This window comes from Carassius auratus, chromosome 17 (assembly GCF_003368295.1).
Source record: "Carassius auratus strain Wakin chromosome 17, ASM336829v1, whole genome shotgun sequence".
Classification (NCBI taxonomy): domain Eukaryota; kingdom Metazoa; phylum Chordata; class Actinopteri; order Cypriniformes; family Cyprinidae; genus Carassius; species Carassius auratus.
The window spans coordinates 26,310,714-26,328,213 of record NC_039259.1 but is presented as its reverse complement, the minus strand read 5'-3'; the positions used below and the strand labels follow the sequence as shown (position 1 = coordinate 26,328,213).

The following is a 17,500-nucleotide window of genomic DNA, read 5'->3' as shown; positions in this document are numbered from 1 at the left end:
TCACAGTATAGAAGTAAATCATATGGGCCTATTTTATTATTATATTTATATTAGATAATTATTTTATAAATATCTTTCTTCTTCACAGCATTGAAGTAAATCATATGGGCCTAGTTTACCATTTAATTTTTTACAAAAATAAAAAGAACCATTATTAATAACTGAAGATCATGTGACACTGAAGACTGGAGGAATGATGCTGAAAATACAGCGGAGCATCACAGAAATACATTACACTTTAACACAGATTCACACAGAAAACACAATTTTTTAAAATCACAATAATATTTCACTGTTTTTACTGTATTTTTTACATCTTAATTACAGTGTAGTGTATACTCCCTCATAGTGAAGAGAATGAGATCCGCACCTCTCCGCATCGGTCTTGAGCCAGTTTGTGGAGCTCTTTCTGGAGTCGCTCCAGTTTGTCGTAGGACAAGCCTTTAGCGTTCTTCAGCTCCAGCTCTGGAGGCCTGATCGAGTCACAACCAATCACAAATCAGTGTGGACCACACACACACACACACGCACGCACACACACACACGCACACACACACACGCACACACACACACGCACACACACACTCCTTCAACTATAAATGACCTTTGAGTTGAGCTGGTCATAATCACACGTCTGTTCCACTGAACAGTGTGATTTATTAGTTACTACAGTTAACTAAAGCCATCATACAAACATTTTCTTACTTGAAACAAAACATTAACAAAAATAAACGTGTTTAACTTGATCTACTAAAATAACTAAAACTGATATATAAAATAATAAAAACACTGAGATATATATTAAAAAATGATAATGAAAATGGAAAACGTTGTAAATTAAAGTTTATTTATTTAGAATTAGTTTGTGGTTGCAACAAAGCGGTTGCCGAGCAACACGCAGACGTAAACGAAGGTGAATGTTACTTCGAAGAGTTATTTACAACAGCTTTGAACGCTGCTCAGCCAATCAGAATCAAGGACCGGAACTTTTTTATAACAAGTAATGAATTATTGTTAGCCAGATAAACAGACTGACACTCACACATCAGGATACGTCGGAGGACATTTGACCTGCAGGTCCACTGAGACATAACTGGTCTGTCTGTAACCGAGTCCCTTCGGCCGCAGGGACAGATAAACCTCTGGAGGACGACTGACCTGCAAAACACACCACACACAGAGCTCATTAACATATGACACGCCCACTGTACCTGCATAGTATAACACACAATGCACTGAGCTCATAAACATATGACACACCCACACGAACATCAGTAGAACGTGAAATGAAGAACTAAATTAAGTCTGTTTGTGCAAGGATAAATATTTAAAGGGAACTGAATAGAAAAACAAACTCTTTAAAACTTTTTATTTAAATTTGCATCTCAAAACATTTGAAAATCATGGAACAGTTCTTTATTTTTTGGTCATTTAAATGTAAAAAAAGCTAACTTTCTTATCTTCTAGAATCACTGCACAATTCAGTATCTAAAAAAATTGAATATTAAATTTTGAGTTTGAGTAGTCTGATTAGTTTTGAGTATAAGTACTGGGTGCCTCCAAAAGTTCACACACCCTTGAATATTAATACAGTGCCATTTTTATTAATTCAGTTATTATTTTGTCTTGTGGAGTATATGTAAACATCTGTGATGTGAAACAGTACTAAAAATACAACATGCAAGTTTCATGATCGCTCTAATTCTTTTTCAATTATTAATATCTTGCACATTCTGCAATGGTTATGAAAACTTATGAGCACAGTTATATGCGTGTGTGTGTGTGTGAGAGAAAGAGAGAAAGAGATACACAGAGCTAATAAACACGACACGCCCACATGTAACGTATACAGCACGCGCGTGTGTGTGTGTAAGTACTTCAAGCAGTTAGGATTTCAGAGAGTGAAATAAATAACTAAATGAAGCTGGTTTGTGCTGTAAGAAACATTATAAGTGCACTTGACTGAAACGAGTCTTTAGGGAATACAGAATAGCACGCGCTGAACAGCATGTAGTGTTAGTGATCGACACACACACACTTGTGAAGCTGGTTGTGAGATAAATACCTTCCAGGGCAGCTGTGCTCGGATGTCTCTGAAGTCTTCTCCGTAGATCGATGACAGCGCCTCGAGCTCGTTCTCCTGCTGAAGAGAGTAATCACTCATCCTGCATCCTGAGCTCACACACTCTCCTCATCACCATCTCCGGGCACACACACGCGCTGCGAGGCCGCGAGAAGCGCAAATTAAACTTTTCATGTGGAGGTATGGAATCATAACCATAACAGCTGTCGCGTGGCAGCGTCTCGCACTGATGACGTGTGCGGCGCGACCCGCGCTACGTCATCACGCCGCTGTGAGGCGCTGCTGTCCTTCCTTCATTCGAGAAGTATTGCGTCCCAATCTGCCTATTTACACTACTCCCTTAAAGCATGTACTCTCATGTAGCTACACAGTGTTGAGTGTGTAGTAGATGATAATAATTACACGCACCATGTCACTTTAAACTGGCCTGTCAATCATCTCGTCAACGGATGTTAATAAAACTTTACGTTGTTGTTGTTGTTGTTGTTGATGAAATATCCTAACACAGCTAACATTAAATACACAATTTTAACAGGTTAAATGTAGATTATTAATAACTCAAACCCCTTTATCTAAAGCTCTCTACTTCACCGTCGGTCGCACGCATCCGCCATGTTTGTAGTTTTTCTAACGTGTTTTATTCTGCTGATCACTGAGCTGCTGTGAATCGTCTCTGAGCACACAGAGCAAAACAGCTATTAATAGACACAGTCTGAAGCTGTGGACCGTGTGAAGTAACCTACACTGACATACAACTCTCCTTCTACACAACACACCGCTTCAGAGCAAGAGATTCATTTCACTCTTGAACACAGAACAATAGACAGACAGACAGACAGACAGATAGACAGATAGATAGATAGATAGATAGATAGATAGATAGATAGATAGATAGATAGATAGATAGATACAGAGACGGATGGATGATGGATAGATTTCAATCTGGTTTTACAACACTCCGCACTGAGTCTGCGCTCTTGAAAATTTTCAGTGATGTGTTATTGACCACCGACGCTGGTGATACATGGCTTAAGTGTAGACTTGAGTTCAGCCTTTGACTTTGTGGACCACAGGATTCTTTTATCCCGACTTGAATGTTCGATCAGCTTACCTGACAGTTTTGAAATTCCTGTCAAATAGAAGTTTTTTTTACCCAAGGTGCTTTATCATCCTTGATGGCTCAACTTACTTGTGGTGTACCCCAGGGATCTATTTTAGCACCATTTTTATTTTCGCTGTATATGCTACCTTTAGGATCTATTATTAGTAAATTTGGGGTATACTACCACTGCTATGCAGGTGATACAAAACTTTACATACCCATAAAACGTAATAATGTGTATGTGTTTACTTGCTTCTTTATTTTTCTACTTTGTACAGCACTTTGGCCAACAACGGTTGCATTTAAATGTGCTAGAAAAATAGATAGATAGATGAATGGTTCACACTCTTCTATTTCTATTTCATGCACTGGTTTGGAGATTTGTGTAAGACAGTTCTGCTGTGTTGTCATTGTAAGGTTGTATTTCCTAATGAGGTGCTCTTATGAATCACACCAATGGGACAAACGCTCGGCTCATAACACCTGATGAGAGCTGTGACCCTAAAAGGAGAGAGCTAAGCCAATCAGAGCGCAGCTGCTACTACAGCCCGGCCAATCAGAGCGCGGCTCGGGGGAGCAGGCCGGCTGCTGTTACCCCTCAGCTGTTCACCACATTTAGGGTTCGAGCCCACATGCCAGCTCACTGGCCCATTGACATATACAGTATTCCTCCTGGAGAGAGCGAGGAGCCTCTAAGACGTTACTAAAACGAGACGGTTACGGTTGGGGGACGTCTTTAGGCCGCCTGTGTTCGTAAAAGCTGAATAATCAGAATTATATCAAGAGAGTGCTGACTATAGCCTTTAAAATCTCTCTCTTTTTCCCACATAAGCTTGATTCTACGGTGACAAAAAAACAGCAATGAAGAAGATTTGTTTGCAGGACTGAGCTGAAAACTGGGAGGAGAAATTAATACATGATTATGAATCGTAATAATAACAACCTACAAACAGATGAACGCATGTCTAATTGTTTAAAACACATTCCAGCAGAGGTAATGCATGCTACAACCTTTCCTCCAAGTAATAAAAAAAGCACTTCAAATGCAAATATAACATAAAAAGTAATATAAAAATATATAAAGGGTATTTTTTTTATATAAAATAAAAGCAAATGAACACACACACACACACGAATATATATAAAGTATATTAGGTGTAATAACAATATATTTTATAAAAAGTAGTTAGATTAAAAGAAAAAAGATATGATGAAAGCAAGTGAACACTATATAGAAAGTATATATTTTTAATATTGTTTTAATTGTTGTTTTTAATTGCATAAAAGAAAAGGCTAAAATAAAAGCCATAACCACTATATATATATATATATATATATTTTTTTATATTTATTATGCATGTTTATATAACATTTACATTATAAAAAGTAATATATTTATTTATGACACATGCACATTATAATTCGCCTTTAAATAATCATTGCATCAGATATGCAAAAAGTGCTGTGTGGTGTAAATATAAACACTATTTGACTTCACATAAATATGCACGTTTGTTATTTTATCTGGCATTTAATGCAGCCATCAGAAGTGGATGACTGGCGCTCAGCCCGCTATTTCTCAGGAAGCCTTTCTTAACTCTAGTGAGGCCCAGTCCACCCAGAGATCAGGTTCATGGGTGGAGAGGGTTATTTTCTGGTTTTTATTTTTTCTTGCGTGCTCTTATTTGGGCTTGTGTGAACCCCAGGCTCCGCCCCGGGCCCCGAGAGCCGCTCTTATTTAAAGGGGCTCCTCACCTTGTGTCTCTGTCCCAGTGGAAGCATCAGTCTTGTGATTACAACTTGGTGAGTCCTTCGATCCTCCGGAGAACCTTCTGCATCTGAAATCTCTTAAGCTCTTTAGTTTTGAGTTTGTGCGGCAGGTTTGTGAAGACGTAACAGTTAGAGAACAGATTTAACAACTCTGGTTGAGCAGATAATCTTACAATAGTGTGTGATTTAAAGGGGTTTCTGGTGAAGCATCAGCTTAGTTTGAATGAAGGCAGGCAGCTGCAAACAGAGACTCGTCGAGCTCTAAATAGAGCATCTGTCCTTCAGTCTTTCTTCAGCTGGAGGTCTTGAGCTGCCATGAGGAGATATGATTTCACTAACCCTTCATGGACAGAGACGCTGCTCGCTCTAGGCTATTATTACTGAACTATTCTACACTAAAAACCTAAGCTGCATGCAATTCATACAACATGAATATGTGATTTAGGTGAGTTTCTAACGAGAATGATTTGTCTAATTGACAAGTGTAAAATCGTTTGGATGAAATCATCTGCTAAACGCGTTAATGTAAATGCAGCTGCTCTAAGAACTAATCATTTAACATTTTCTGTTTTCATTTTAGTGTCAATTAAAAATTTAGTATTTTTTAAAAATTCCTTTTTATGTTTTCATGTAAGTTAAAATTTCATCACGTTTTATGTTTTAGTCATTTTTATTATTGAAAAATATATATATTTTGCTACTCCTTTTAATGTTTTCATCTTAATGTTTTAGTAGCGTATTTTTATTAGTTTTCGCAACATTTAAATTTGTTTACATTTATATTTTCCGTTGTTCAGTCGTTTTGATGCTTCCATTTATGCTCTCTATTTTCATCTTAGTGAAAATTGTTAAATTTTTAAAAAGTCTACACATCTTTTATTCATTTTTATTTCACTTTTCGTTAGTTTGGTACTCTGGCAACAAGCAGAAGTACATTTTTGTACAATGTAAACTCAGTCTCTGTCTCTGACCGTTTCCTTCACAGACCAACCAGAAAACCAACCATGTGCGACGACGAAGAGGTCACCGCCCTCGTGTGCGACAACGGCTCTGGCTTGGTCAAGGCTGGATTTGCCGGAGATGACGCTCCCCGTGCTGTCTTCCCCTCCATCGTCGGCAGACCCCGTCACCAGGTGCGAACACATCTGCCGAACACCACGAGAGAGGAACCGCTCCGCTGCATGCTCTCTAACCTCGCTTCTCTCTCCTCAGGGTGTGATGGTGGGTATGGGTCAGAAGGACAGCTATGTAGGTGATGAGGCTCAGAGCAAGAGAGGTATCTTGACCCTGAAGTACCCCATTGAGCACGGCATCATCACTAACTGGGACGACATGGAGAAGGTGCGCGTCTAGTCTCTTCTGGTTGAATGCATGCATGTGGCGTTGTGACTGACACAGTGATGTGTGTGTGTTCAGATCTGGCACCACACCTTCTACAATGAGCTGCGTGTGGCCCCCGAGGAGCACCCAACCCTGCTCACCGAGGCCCCTCTCAACCCCAAGGCCAACAGAGAGAAGATGACTCAGGTACAGAGGAAGATTCGGAGGGTTTCTCAGAGACAGAGTCAGACTGCTTCATGACGCTTGTCTGCTTTGCTCTTGCAGATCATGTTTGAGACCTTCAACGTCCCTGCCATGTATGTGGCCATCCAGGCTGTGCTGTCCCTGTACGCCTCTGGACGTACCACTGGTGAGGGCTAATCAGTGTTAGAGTTAAAACATAAATGCATATTTTGGATCGTGCAAATGTGCAATAAATGCAATAGTGCTATGCTATAAATGCAACAAGCTGAAAAAAAAAAAGTTGGAAAAGTTTCTTGCTTTGAGAGATAAAACCAGATTCTGTTTCACTGTAATTCCCTCTGATGTCCTGCAGGGGGCATCATCCGTTAAAACATCTATTTTATTTTTTCATTAATTTTGTAATAAGTTCGAATCACGTAACAATTATTATCATATACCATTATCGCTTTTATTAATATTTTGAATGTTTTTTTATTTTAGTAAATTTTGTAATAATTTAGTGTTTTCTCATTTTTAATTAGTTTTTATATATAAATTGAATTCATTTTTATTTTCGTTTTCCGTGTTCATTTCAGTTTAAGTTTTAGTAATTTGGCTTGTTGTCTTATTGTCATTTTTAACAGGTTCTATAGAGTATTCAATCATTTTTATTTAGGTTTTAGTTTATCGTGTTGCCTTGTCAAAACATCAAAACTGATAATCATCACAAAAATAAAAAATAAATCAAGTATTTATTTCTCTCAAGTTCAAAGGCAGATTTTTTTATATATATTTTTTTTTATTTATAACAATGCTGTTTTGTTCCGCTTTTGGCGCATAAACATTAAATCGAACATTTATCAAATAAAAGTTGTATCGCGATTATTATCGTTATTGTTTTATCGGCCAGCCCTAGATGAAATAAGGTTTATATAGAGAGAGAGTAAACTTTGAATGGTTTTAGTTTTGGTTAACAGTAATAACAACCCAGATTCCCAGTATAATATTTAAGTGATGTTTTTTTTTTTTTTTGGAATATAAACTTTTTTATTATTATTATTATTATTAGTTTGTTTGCTTATTTGACATGGGTTATATACTTTATTCATCACTAGGGCTCTTTGGGGTGGGGGGGGGGTGTATTTACACAGTCTCGTGCGTGTATAACTGTAATGCTGTGTGAGATCAGTGTATGAGGTCGGTTCCCGGTGTGCTCCGCAGGTATCGTGCTGGACGCCGGTGACGGTGTGACCCACAATGTCCCCGTATACGAGGGTTACGCTCTGCCCCACGCCATCATGCGTCTGGATCTGGCCGGTCGCGATCTGACCGACTACCTGATGAAGATCCTGACAGAGAGAGGCTACTCCTTCGTCACCACCGGTGAGTGCGCTGCAGTCCGCGCGCGAGAACACGTGCGCCAGCAGCACGAGCTAATAACGGGTTAATCTCGCCTCTCCGCAGCTGAGCGTGAGATCGTGCGCGACATCAAGGAGAAGCTCTGCTATGTGGCTCTGGACTTCGAGAACGAGATGGCCACCGCCGCCTCCTCCTCCTCCCTGGAGAAGAGCTACGAGCTGCCCGACGGTCAGGTCATCACCATCGGTAACGAGCGCTTCCGCTGCCCCGAGACCCTCTTCCAGCCTTCCTTCATCGGTGAGTCTCGCGAGATCGCGGTTTGATTGACAGGTCCTGCTCAGTGCTGATGACTGAACGCTGTGCTCTCAGGTATGGAGTCCGCTGGGATCCACGAGACCGCCTACAACAGCATCATGAAGTGCGACATCGACATCCGTAAGGATCTGTACGCCAACAACGTGTTGTCCGGTGGCACCACCATGTACCCCGGTATTGCTGACCGCATGCAGAAGGAGATCACTGCTCTGGCCCCCAGCACCATGAAGATCAAGGTGAGAAGCTGCAACAATACATTAGAGACTGTGGGAGGTCATGGGTTCGATTCCCATTAATGCATGAACTGATCAAACCCACACTTTGAAATGCAATGCATGCCTTTTTTAATTCAATGTAGTTGCCTATATGCATTATTAATTGCACTTTTGTCATAGATAAATAAGTATTAGATATGTTTTACAAACTATTTATCAACGTTACATTTCTTAGTGACACTCTACCATAATTATGTTAGTTGATGCATTAACTAACAAACAGCTTTATTAATCTTTGCTTTATTTACATCTTTAAAAAAAAATCAGTCTATTAGTAAATGTTGAAAGTAAGATTAATAAACACTTTAGAAGTATTTTGATTCTTAGTTCATGTTAACTAGTGGAACCTTATTGTTATTATAAAGTGTCACAAATCTCTTTTGAAGTGTAGTGAAAGTGTTTCAGATTATGAGTTTCAGACACTCAGTGTTTCTCCGGTCTCTCTGTAGATCATTGCTCCTCCCGAGCGTAAGTACTCCGTCTGGATCGGTGGCTCCATCCTGGCTTCCCTGTCCACCTTCCAGCAGATGTGGATCACCAAGCAGGAGTACGACGAGGCCGGTCCTTCCATCGTCCACAGGAAGTGCTTCTAAACCAACCACGACCTCAGTCTCAGCCGTACATTTGTACCGTCTCTTTTACTGTATATACATGTAATGTTGTAATAAAAACAGATTAACAGAGAACAGTGTGTGGAGTTATCATTAACGTTATTTATTTATTTATTTATTTGCATGCATGCATGACTGCATCAACCCAAAATGCATTAGATTAAATAATGCCCCCCAAAAATACAGAGATATACAAAAACGTGTCAGTGTTGATAGAAACATCCTGAGTAATTATGCCAATACTATGGTACTATAACAAAAATAATTCCTAAAATAGAATGCATTGCATTCTATTAAATATGTATGGAAGCCTGTTTCTGCTGCAGAATAAAAAAAATAAAATATATATATATTTTTTTGCAATTTGAAAAATAAAAGTATAAATACATAAATAATTGCAATATATAAACAAGCAGAGAGGAAAATTTATTTATTTTTATTATATGATGGGGACTACGTACATAATTTTTTTTTTTTTTTTTGGGGGGGGGGGGTCATTTCAAGAAAAAGGTCAGATAAAAAAATAGCAATTAGCTTTTGTTTCGTATATGGGCTTCCATATGTATATGTTTTATTACATTATTTGGGCCTGGTTTTACAGACGGCTTAAACTAAGCACGGATTATACCATAGATCACTTTAGATAATTTAAGTCACTTTATAAACAAGGTAAAAACACTACTGATGTGCATCTTGAGATAAAACAACAAAACTGACATATTTTAAGATCATTCAGTACAAGTTTCTTTCAGTTAAAAGAGCCCAGATATCCTTTTTAGTCCAGGATAAGGTTTAAGACGTGTCTGTGATACTGTGATAGTACCATGATGTATCATGTAAATGAATAAAATACATAAAGTTTTAAATTTCTGTACAGGGGCTATGGATGAAAATAGCATCTGGCTAATTCTGGTAAATTTACAGAAGTGTTTAATTCATTCACAATGTTCCTATTAACTAAACAAATAAAATGACAGAAAAAAAGGTACAAGTAAAACAAGAAAAACCGGAAAACAAACAAACAAACAAGAACTGGTAACATTGACTAGCAGATTTGGTCAAATATCCCACTGTTATATGTAAAGACTAAAGAGTAACCTGTGTAAAAGTACGTTATGTTTCAGTCAGCAGATCATCGGAAACACATGGCACTAATATGATCCCAGCTCTTGTTCTGACTCGTTGTGCACGGCTCTGTTGTTCAGGAATGCATGCTATTTATTTTGTTGCAGGTCAGAAACAAACGCTCTGAGCCAGGGGCGGAGCCAGAAGATGTAAACATTCGGGGCTTAGCCCAAACCTAGGGGGCTGCAGGGGTGTACTCCGCAGGGGAGATTTTTTTCCCCCATTTATGTCAGCTAAATGTACTATTTTTCAGGCTGTTTGAGATAACAGAATGCCTAAAAATCTATACACTATCTGGGAAAATGATGGTTACTCAGAAAAAAAAATATTCACCCAGTAGAGCCTACAAACTATTTTGTATTTAATTGTTCTCCAGCTATATTTCTCAATTAATCTATCTTCTTATCCCACTAATGTACCGAGAACAGTTGTAAAACATGCCCTGAAATAACTTAGCATTTGATACATTGGGATATATTGCTTTTGAATCTCTCTCTGGCCGGTGAGGTTTGCTGTTACGAGTTCCTTTTAAAAAAAATTGTTATGTCCATAATGTTAATTTCAGGCGGTTAGTCAGTGAGCTCGCTACGACGGCGGTGAAATAAAAAGCCCACCAGCCCCTAATGACAACGACGAAGAAGATGATTTATATTCTTCTTCGTTAGTTTTTATCAGCAGTTGGCAAAAAAGCGAAGTGATGCGTGATGCTTTACCGTCCGCCACAACGCACAGTAATAGAGCTTTTGTTTCTTTTTTTTTGCCGCTCCAGTCTGAGAGACTGAGAGGAAATGAAACAAAGTTGAAGTTATTTTAAAAAAGCTAAAAGATTCGGGGCTTTTGACAAAACATTCGGGGCTTAAGCCCCATTAGCCACCCCCCCGCTCCGCCCCTGCTCTGAGCATCTGCTGCGCCATCAATCACGTGTGTCACGCAGAGGAAGGGCGGGTCTAGCCCTCACGTGACTCATCGCGAGCCAATCAGAGCGCATGGAACGTGTGAGTGACGTAGGCAGGGCGAAATTTGAACGTCTTTCTCCGAGCTGCCGTTGTGAAGACGGGAAGTAAAGCGGACACACAGGAACAATCACTGGGTTTATATGGCGATATTTAGACTTTAAAGACGGTTTTTCATTATATAAAATGAGGTTTAGGCGAAGCTGAGGCGGAAATCGAAATATGAGAGAAGTTTGTTTGACTTTAAGCGGTTAAAGTGTGTCAGGCGGAACTCTGAAGGAAAATAAGCTAACGTTAACTTAACCATCAGTGTTTGTGTTGAACACATCCAGATCGTGTTAGACCTAAAGCACCTTTTAACTCAGTACCTCTCATGTCGAGTCGTTTTAAATCCGTCGTAATGAAGGTTTTGCAGAGAAATGTGGTTCGTCTGGCCGTCGTTCAGCATCTCCGCTCGGTTTACGGAATAAAAATCAAGAACTGGAATAAAAACAGAAACAAACAGACACCGGCGAACACGGTGAGTTCATAAAACATCACGAATACACTGATTTTATAACAGAAATCTGCTTGTTTTGTCAATCCACGGAAGTGTCTCTATGTAGACAGCAGCAGTTTTAGGCAACGATTCACAAAACCCTATATTCATCACATTCATTAATAAAGAGGGCATATACACCTCAAAATGCTGTCTAGAAAGGCTCTAATGAGATACATTCATATATAAGTGTGTGTGTGTGTGTGTGTGATTAATGCTCAATATTCATCAGTGTGAGTTATTTAAATTGCATGCTTTTCTCCTAAAGTTACTGGGTCACAGTTTCGTCTATTGATCTGTTCAGAAACTTGATCAACTTCCTGTACATGTGGTTTCTGTAATACCAAGATGAGTCAGCACATCTAAAACCCTAAAATGTGTTTACAAGATCTATAAAACAAAAAAGACATTGGAGAGCAAAGCTCCTCTTTTGTGTTTATTGGCTGGTGTAGAATCGGAGCAGGAAGTGTGATTGATTACAGGAGAGTGATCGGTGTTTCTTCCACTGATTGTTCTTGTTGGTGTTGTCTCTTGTTTCTCCAGATGAAGGTGTTTGGGGTTGCTCTCGAAGGTTTGCCACACTGTCATGTGTTAGACTACGGAGACGTGCCCTGGTGAGACACACACATGCCTTCTAATATATTCAAACCAATAACAAAGACACTCTGGTTGATGAGAGACTAATCCAATGGAGTGTGTGTCTGCGGCCCACAGCAGTGATTTAAACCATGGAGCTGACTGACACATGCTTGATTGATTCTCAAAGTGAAGATGTGTACAGCACAACTCGTGAAAGATTATTATGAGTGCACAAGATCTCTGGGATGTGCTTTACCATTAAGATGAAAGCAAACGTGAAATCAGCAAAATATGAATAAACAAAACATCTGCCTCATAAAATAATTAATAACAAACTATAGAAATATTTTGCCTGATGCTTTTGACACTTTTACCCGATATTATTATTCTCTATATTTTATAATTTTATATTTATTTGCTCTATATTTTATATACTGGCCCTTTGTTTCAGCTCACCGTTTAGTTTTACTTTATTTGACCTATATATATCCCCATTTTTAAATTATTTTATATTTTATTAAAGAGCAAATAAATATATTTTCCTTTATATTTTATTGTTTTATTTTATTTATTTGTTTTTTATATATTTGCCCTGTTTTTTTATTAAAATGATAAACGTTTCATTAGCATTTTAGTTTTATTTTATTTTTATGTACTGTATATGTTTTATATACTGGCCTTTTGTTTCAACTTACCATTTAATTATTTAACTTTTTTGACGTATATATATCCCTCTTTCTGATAAATATTATTATATATTTTAGTATATAATAAGTGCAAATAATAATTTAATTTGCCCTATATTTTATTATTGTTTCATTTTATATTTATTTGCCTTATAATTATATTTATTTTCCCTGTATTTTATAAAAAAAAATGCACCATTTATTTCCCAGTTTTATTATTTTATTTGCTAATTTTTTTATTACACTTACTTGCACTTAATTATTTTTTGTCCCATATTGCCCCACTTTTTATATCTGTCATTAATTTATTAAGTTATTACTTTTCATTTTATTATTATTTAGATTTTTTTCTATATATTTTATTGTAGCTTGTATTTCCCTTTTTTATATTCATTCTTATGTGATTATGTTATGTATTTGTCCTATATTTCCTTGTATTTTATACTTCATTATTGCCTGTATTTGTTAATGCGTCTCCATCTCCTTCTCAGTTTTATAGCAGATGTTTGTACGAGTCTCCTGGAGCATCTGGACACCGAGGGGCTCTTCAGGAAGTCTGGTTCTGTCGTGCGGGTCAAGAGCCTCAGGGTGAGTGTTCTCCGCTTCGGTTCACCCGAGAGACTGGGACCGGTCGCGTTATTAAACAGCGACTGTATTGTTTGACCCTGTAGGCCCGACTGGAGCAGGGCGAGGACTGTCTGTCCACTGCTCTCCCGCTGGACGTCGCTGGACTTCTGAAGCAGTTTTTCCGGGAGCTTCCCGAACCGGTTCTGACCCCTGACCTCCACAGTGCTTTCCTGAAAGCCCAGGAGCTGCCCACGGATGAGGAGAGGACCTCGGCCACGGTCCTGCTGTCCTGTGTGCTGCCCGACAGGAATCTAAACACACTGCGGTACTTCTTCAGTTTCCTGAAGAGCGTCTCCCATCGGTACGACCACATGCAGCAGTGTCTCCGTTCCTCTCCAATCTCTAGTTATGATCATTATCAGCTGCTCCGAGGCTCTTCCTGTGTCCGAACACATGTAAAGTGTGTGTGTATCGCTCTGTTGTTTCAGATGTGCTGAGAATAAGATGGACAGCAGTAATCTGTCGGTCATCTTCGCTCCTAATCTCTTTCACTGTGGAGACGGCGGGGACAAGATGAGCAGCAGCACAGAGAAGAGACTCAAGCATCAGGCAGCGGCCGTGCAGCGGCTCATAGACAACGCTCAACACCTCGGTGTGTGTGTGATCACATTATTAAACACATGGAAATCAGGCATTTTAGTGGATATTTACTCAATGCAGTTTACAGTTAGCCAAGCTTTGATATGTTGGGTATGTATTCACACATGTAGTTGTGAACGGCTGATAGTGGGAGGAATCTCACCGATCTGTTGTCGTCTAAAGGTGTGGTTCCTCGGTTCCTGATGGAGAAGGTTCCAGTCATGTTGGGTTGTGATGCTGGAGTGTTTTCTCCATCGTCTGTGTCTCTAGAAGACAGTAACGCTCACTCAGACCTGAAGAAGAGCAACAGACGCAGTTTAGGAGGTAAGAACCATCACATGTCCTTGTCCAAACGACTGGTTCGAAGGAAGCTGGATGCGGTTAATAATGCATATGATTAGTTGAATGGGCTTGTTTTGTATTCCAGACATGGTTAATGGAGCTCTGAATAGGTTTAAAACTAGTAGAACCCCAACACATACGCCTCAGTCTGATGGAGCAGGTGGAGGTGGGTGGATGTCCTCATGTAGATCAGCTTCGGATGCTTTGTCTGTGTCTGCTTCATGCAGCATGTAGATGAGTCTCGTTCTGGTTTCATTAGGACACGCCGTTGATAACATACAGCTCGATGTTTCTCCTTCAGAGCTTGTTTCCTCTACTCTTAAACCATTTCTGCTCCATTCTCAGTCCGTCGCTCAAACCTTTCTTTGTCATTCTGAACCTTTTGCTTTGAAAATGGCTTCTGTTTAACTTCGCTTTTCCTCTCTGTGTTGAATCTGCAGTCGGAGTATTTACACCACTGGTTTGCAATAATACCAATTTCTTAATGTTTTTTTGTTGTTGGAAAGTCTCTTCTGCTCCCCAAGCAACTCTTATGTTGATCAAAAATACATTCGATATAGTGAAATATTATTGCAATGTAAATCATCTGTTTTCTGTGTGAATCTGTGTTAAAGTGTAATGTATTTCTGTGATGCTCCGCTGTATTTTCAGCATCATTCCTCCAGTCTTCAGTGTCACATGATCTTCAGAAATCAGAATAATATGATGATTTACTGCTCAAATAAAATCAGCAATCAGGAAAAAAAGAGCATTGATAAGAACCTTTATTAATGATTGAGCAGCAGATGATTTCTGAAGATCATGTGACACTGAAGACTGGAGGAATGATGCTGAAAATACAGCGGAGCATCACAGAAATACATTACACTTTAACACAGATTCACACAGAAAACAGATGATTTAAATTGTAATAATACTGTTCATCAAATAAATGCAACCTTGGTGAGAAGAGACTTCTTTAAAAACACTTTAACAATAACTCTGGTTCTTCTTCTCAGTTTTCTCCAAAGCCACTCCTGTCATCATGACTCCGAACTCCAAGCGTAAGCTTCCTGTCGAGTCGACACACACTTACGGGTTCTCGAGCAAGAAACACAGGTCTATCAAGAAGAACCTGGGCCTGGAGCTGTTCCCGAACGCTCTGTTTGGAGGAGCGTCTACACCTGGATCAGGTGAGGTCCTGCTGCAGCTCCAGGACTGTGTGTGTGTGTGTGTGTGTGTGTGTGTGTGTGTGATCACCATGTCCCTGTGATCTCTCAGCACACAGCGCAGCAGGAGCTCTGGACTCGTCTCACAGCGGTTTACTGTCGTCTGTGGGCAGAAACACTCGAGTGTCCAGCAGCTCGGCCAAGAGGACGAGCAGACGACTGAGAGACCGCAGGTACCACACACACACCATCATATTCACTTCTGCTTTTAGGATGAGTATTAGTTTACTAACCCTTAAGAGTCGACTGCCAATAGTACAGCGCTGAATGAAGCACAGCTCACACACAAGTCACACGGACAATTAATTGCATGACCAACTTAAACCCCGTATTTTTTGGGATAAAATGAATTAAAGGAAATCGAAATCTGTAGGAAGCTGCATTTTAAAAATTTAAAATGTTTCTAATAAAAGACTTTAACATTTACAGATCGCACTGACTTATTGTGTTCCTTAAATCTGCTTCATCTGGTCTTAAATGTACCTTCATCAGACCTGCAGAAACCCTTCAGAACCACTGTGTGTCTTTCAAACCCGTTTCTCCTCTGGATTTCAGAGCTGAATCGGGGAAGGCCGGCTGTTTCTCGCCCAGAGTTGCTAAGAAAGAGCCTGTGAGGAAATCTCTGCGTCTGCGCTTCAGTTTGGGCAAATCCAGCCGAGAGTCTGTAAGTTCAGATACAACACCATCATCATCATCATCTCTGTCCACCTCCAGCAGAGACTGAACAATCAGCCGCTCGCTCTCGTATAAAACTGTGATTCGCATGTTTATAATGTGCATGATGCTGTCATCTAACTTACTGTATATAATATTTATTCATGGGTGAATAATATAGCACCTTATGAAGTTATGTTAACAGAATTGAGAACTTTAGTTTTGTTATTAATCATGATTTCTCATGCTCCATCTGGAGGCAGTAAAATGTAGGTTATTTATTAATTCATCACTGATATGAACCTTCACAAACCACTGAGAGTAAAAAGCAGCTGCCTCTGTTTCAACAGAACGTCATCACACATTCACAACTGGGGCCGAAGAGGTCAGAGGTCATAGGTTTTCGCCTAGCAACACAAGAGAGTTCTGGGTTTCACTTCACCAAGGAGCTCAGTCCGGCTGTTTTGAACCAGAGTCCCTCGAAAGGTCAGTGTTGTTATTGACACGCACTTGGGATGTTATGACATTCCTCAGACTTTCCTACACGCTTGGATAGTTTTAATCTTTGGAAACAGCAGTCGTTCCTGCAGGAATATTCCTAAATACACTCATGCATTTACAGTAAACGTATGCCACTTGAATTTTCCATTACAAGCCAGTGATATTGTGTGTTCATTATCCTAAATTGACTATATTTTGTATATTTCTTGCTTCACAGGCTCCAAGTTCATCAGTAAATCTGAGGATAACCTTCTGACGCCGCAGTGTGATACTACAGACCACCGGAGCTCATGGAGCAGAGACACTCCTGACGTCGACCTGAGCTTCCCGAGGGATTCCTTCTGTGAGACTCCCATGAGCCTCTGTGTGAAGAGCAGCTCTCGCTCCGAGCCAACCATCATCCTGAGCAAACCTGTTCTTCCCAAGAGCCTCTGCTGCGACGACAGCGCCTTGGACTCGTCCAGTGAAGAGCGCTCTCACACCGGACCCACGCTACTGAAGATCAAACAAGCTTTCGGTGGATCTGACAGTGACCTCCACAGCATCGTCACACAGCAGAACCACGAGGAACCGCAAGACAGCGCTTGTGCAAACTCTGAGGTGGCCGAAACCAGATCAGTGTCTGATTCCAGCCGGTTGAATGATCACAATGTGACGTTCGGTCAAATCGAGATTGTTCCTTTGTCTCCT

At 39.7% G+C, this 17,500-nt stretch overlaps 3 protein-coding genes across 5 annotated transcripts in view; 2 read left to right on the top strand and 1 right to left on the bottom strand.

Moving 5' to 3' along the window:
• The window catches only part of LOC113117766 (eIF-2-alpha kinase GCN2-like), a 29,221-nt gene extending 26,864 nt beyond the window's left edge, over positions 1-2,357 (bottom strand). The window contains exons 1-3 of one of the 2 annotated variants that reach the window (XM_026286673.1): positions 2,066-2,357; positions 1,043-1,158; positions 371-473 (exon numbers count right to left, since the gene is read on the bottom strand). In XM_026286673.1, the coding sequence (XP_026142458.1) occupies positions 371-473; positions 1,043-1,158; positions 2,066-2,164 (318 nt within the window). In that variant the 5' untranslated portion in view covers positions 2,165-2,357. The remainder of the gene's footprint in view (positions 1-370; positions 474-1,042; positions 1,159-2,065) is intronic. The other variant, XM_026286672.1, reaches the window with a different exon arrangement.
• Positions 2,358-4,840: 2,483 nt separating this feature from the next.
• On the top strand, positions 4,841-9,093 carry LOC113117808 (actin, alpha skeletal muscle-like). The gene is made up of 9 exons (XM_026286737.1): positions 4,841-4,988; positions 5,941-6,088; positions 6,168-6,296; positions 6,372-6,482; positions 6,561-6,645; positions 7,680-7,841; positions 7,923-8,114; positions 8,187-8,368; positions 8,857-9,093. Exons 2-9 carry the CDS (start codon positions 5,960-5,962, stop codon positions 8,998-9,000), a joined length of 1,134 nt encoding a protein of 377 aa, XP_026142522.1. The 5' UTR covers positions 4,841-4,988; positions 5,941-5,959; the 3' UTR covers positions 9,001-9,093.
• A 2,060-nt stretch (positions 9,094-11,153) lies between these two features.
• LOC113117778 (rho GTPase-activating protein 11A-like) overlaps positions 11,154-17,500 on the top strand; it is a 7,751-nt gene continuing 1,404 nt past the window's right edge. The window contains exons 1-12 of one of the 2 annotated variants that reach the window (XM_026286695.1): positions 11,154-11,616; positions 12,178-12,248; positions 13,391-13,487; positions 13,571-13,827; positions 13,955-14,118; positions 14,289-14,429; positions 14,533-14,613; positions 15,446-15,619; positions 15,708-15,828; positions 16,211-16,319; positions 16,660-16,795; positions 17,028-17,500. The exon at positions 17,028-17,500 is cut by the window's right edge and continues 1,404 nt beyond it. In XM_026286695.1, the coding sequence (XP_026142480.1) occupies positions 11,470-11,616; positions 12,178-12,248; positions 13,391-13,487; positions 13,571-13,827; positions 13,955-14,118; positions 14,289-14,429; positions 14,533-14,613; positions 15,446-15,619; positions 15,708-15,828; positions 16,211-16,319; positions 16,660-16,795; positions 17,028-17,500 (1,971 nt within the window). In that variant the 5' untranslated portion in view covers positions 11,154-11,469. The remainder of the gene's footprint in view (positions 11,617-12,177; positions 12,249-13,390; positions 13,488-13,570; positions 13,828-13,954; positions 14,119-14,288; positions 14,430-14,532; positions 14,614-15,445; positions 15,620-15,707; positions 15,829-16,210; positions 16,320-16,659; positions 16,796-17,027) is intronic. The other variant, XM_026286696.1, reaches the window with a different exon arrangement.